We start from the raw sequence: 2,310 nt of genomic DNA on the forward strand, positions 1-2,310 counted from the left end.
CCACAGGGTTGTTGGGGGAATAAATGAATAAATAAATGTCATATCTCCTCTAATGCTTCATATAGTGTGACAATAACAGAAGGAAGACTAAATATAGAGTCAGAATTACAAGGGTCTAATCTAAACTCTGTTCCCAACTAGCTGTGTGACCTTGAACAACTGAGCATGATTACACAATTGGAGGGACTGAATTAAATAATCTCTGAAGCACCCTCTAGAGTTAACATTCTATAGTTAGGAGTATGTTTTCTACAAACCCTTGCTTTAGGTGGGGCCTCAAAATAGAGTGGAAAGAAAGCATAATAGAAAAAAAAGAGAAATATAAGGTGAAACATAAACAAAGAAGGAAAAGGTTATTAGGAAAGGAGTACAATGAGAAATAGAAGGTAAATGTATGCAGGTTCAATCAGACAACTGGTTGATATTTTCTATTTTTAAAAAATATTGGTTATACATACAATGGAATATTACTCAGCCATAAAAAGAAATGAAATCGAGTTATTTGTAGTGAGGTGGATGGACCTAGAGTCTGTCATACAGAGTGAAGTAAGTCAGAAAGAGAAAAACAAATACCATATGCTAACACATATATATGGAATCTAAGAAAAAAAAAAAAGGTCATGAAGAACCTGGGGCAAGATGGGAATAAAGACACAGACCTACTAGAGGATGGACTTGAGGATATGGGGAGGGGGAAGGGTAAGCTGGGATGAAGTGAGAGAGTGGCATGGACATATATACACTACCAAATGTAAAACAGATAGCTAGTGGGAAGCAGACGCATAGCACAGGGAGATCAGCTCGGTGCTTTGTGACCACCTAGAGGGGAGGGATAGGGAGGGTGGGAGGGAGGGAGACGCAGGAGGGAAGAGATATGGGAACATATGCATATGTATAACTGATTCACTTTGTTATAAAGCAGAAACTAACACACCATTGTAAAGCAATTATACTCCAATAAAGATGTTAAAAAAAAAAAAACCAAACATTGGTTGAATTTTGTAGTACGGCCTTCGCTTTTTCATGGAGTCTCCTCACCCCGGAGTCGCCGCTTTAGGAAATCAATTAATCTCTGGCTTTACTCCTCCCACGTCCTCTCCCTGATCAATCCCCTGCACTTCTAGAGACTGAAAAACAACTGCGGAGAAGAAAGGAAGGGGCTGTAGTAGAATCAAGGAAACCTCCTTCCCTGAGAGGCCTCCTGGAGAAGGAGAATTTCCTGCCTTTTTAAGTGGGCTACGAAAATTGGTATTTCGCTCCTATCCCCAGAGCTTCGGTTGCTCTTTCACTTCCCACTTCCTCAAGAGCACCGGGTGACAAAGTTATGGAGAAGCGCCTGCAGGAGGCCCAGCTGTACAAGGAGAAAGGGAACCAATGTTACCGGGAAGGGAAGTGCCGAGATGCTGTGCGTGGGCACCATCGAGCTCTGCAGCAGCTGCGGGGTCTCGATCCAAGTCTGCCCTCCCCGATGCCTAATCTGGGACCTCAGGGCCCGGCCCTCACACCTGAACAGGAAAACGTACTGCACACCACCCAGACAGACTGCTACAACAACCTAGCTGCCTGTCTTCTTCAGATGGAGCCAGTAAACTATGAACGGGTGAAAGAATACAGTCAGAAAGTCCTGGAACGACAGCCTGATGATGTCAAGGCCCTGTATCGGTCTGGGGTGGCCTCTTTCCACCTGCAGGTCTATGACCAGGCTTGGCACTACCTCATGGCTGCTGTCAATAGGCAGCCAAAAGACGCCAGTGTCCGGCGGTACCGTCAGCTAATGCAGTCGGAACTCAGCAGCTACCATCGGAAAGAGAAGCAGCTCTACCTGGGCATGTTTGGTTAACAAAGAAGAAAGATACCCCTCCACTGGAACTTAGGTGAACCATTAAAGACCCACCAAGGGGAAACCTGAGCCTCAGCAAGAGAAATTAACCCCATACCTCTGACAGAGGTGAACTTCTATTTTGTTTCTAGTTCTGCACAAACTCTTTATTGCTTACGTAGTCTGTGTCTGTTTTTGTTTCTCCATCTATGTATTTATATGGCTTTTAATCTGTGGTATTATTAGGGACATTTGCCTTGAGAAATACAACCAGAAAACATTAATCAGTTATGGGTGGAATTAATCATATCTTTGGCATAGATTTTAATGATAGATGTTGGTAGATGTAGTCATTTACAAAGGAGAAGGCTAGCAGAGGATGAAGTAATAAGGAAGGCAGAAAGGAGTTTCTTCCTTCGTTTCCTCAGATGCCCAAAGCCAAAGTTACACAGGCCGCAAACTGGCAAATATATATACTGTGAAACTAGACA

The 2,310-nt window shown here is 43.5% G+C and overlaps 1 protein-coding gene across 1 annotated transcript; it reads left to right on the plus strand.

Moving 5' to 3' along the window:
* The first annotated feature begins 1,324 nt into the window (after nt 1-1,324).
* Nucleotides 1,325-1,884, plus strand: LOC118893491 (tetratricopeptide repeat protein 9C-like). Its single transcript, XM_036849117.1, has one exon. It carries the CDS (start codon nt 1,325-1,327, stop codon nt 1,838-1,840), a length of 516 nt encoding a protein of 171 aa, XP_036705012.1. The 3' UTR covers nt 1,841-1,884.
* The last annotated feature ends 426 nt before the right edge of the window (nt 1,885-2,310 follow it).

The sequence above is a fragment of the Balaenoptera musculus genome, chromosome 3 (genome assembly GCF_009873245.2).
Source record: "Balaenoptera musculus isolate JJ_BM4_2016_0621 chromosome 3, mBalMus1.pri.v3, whole genome shotgun sequence".
In the NCBI taxonomy this organism is placed as follows: Eukaryota; Metazoa; Chordata; class Mammalia; order Artiodactyla; family Balaenopteridae; genus Balaenoptera; species Balaenoptera musculus.

Coding starts and splice junctions, on each gene's coding strand:
- LOC118893491 (XM_036849117.1), top strand. CDS start 1,325: ATGGAGAAGCGCCTGCAGGAGGCCCAGCTGTACAAGGAGAAAGGGAAC.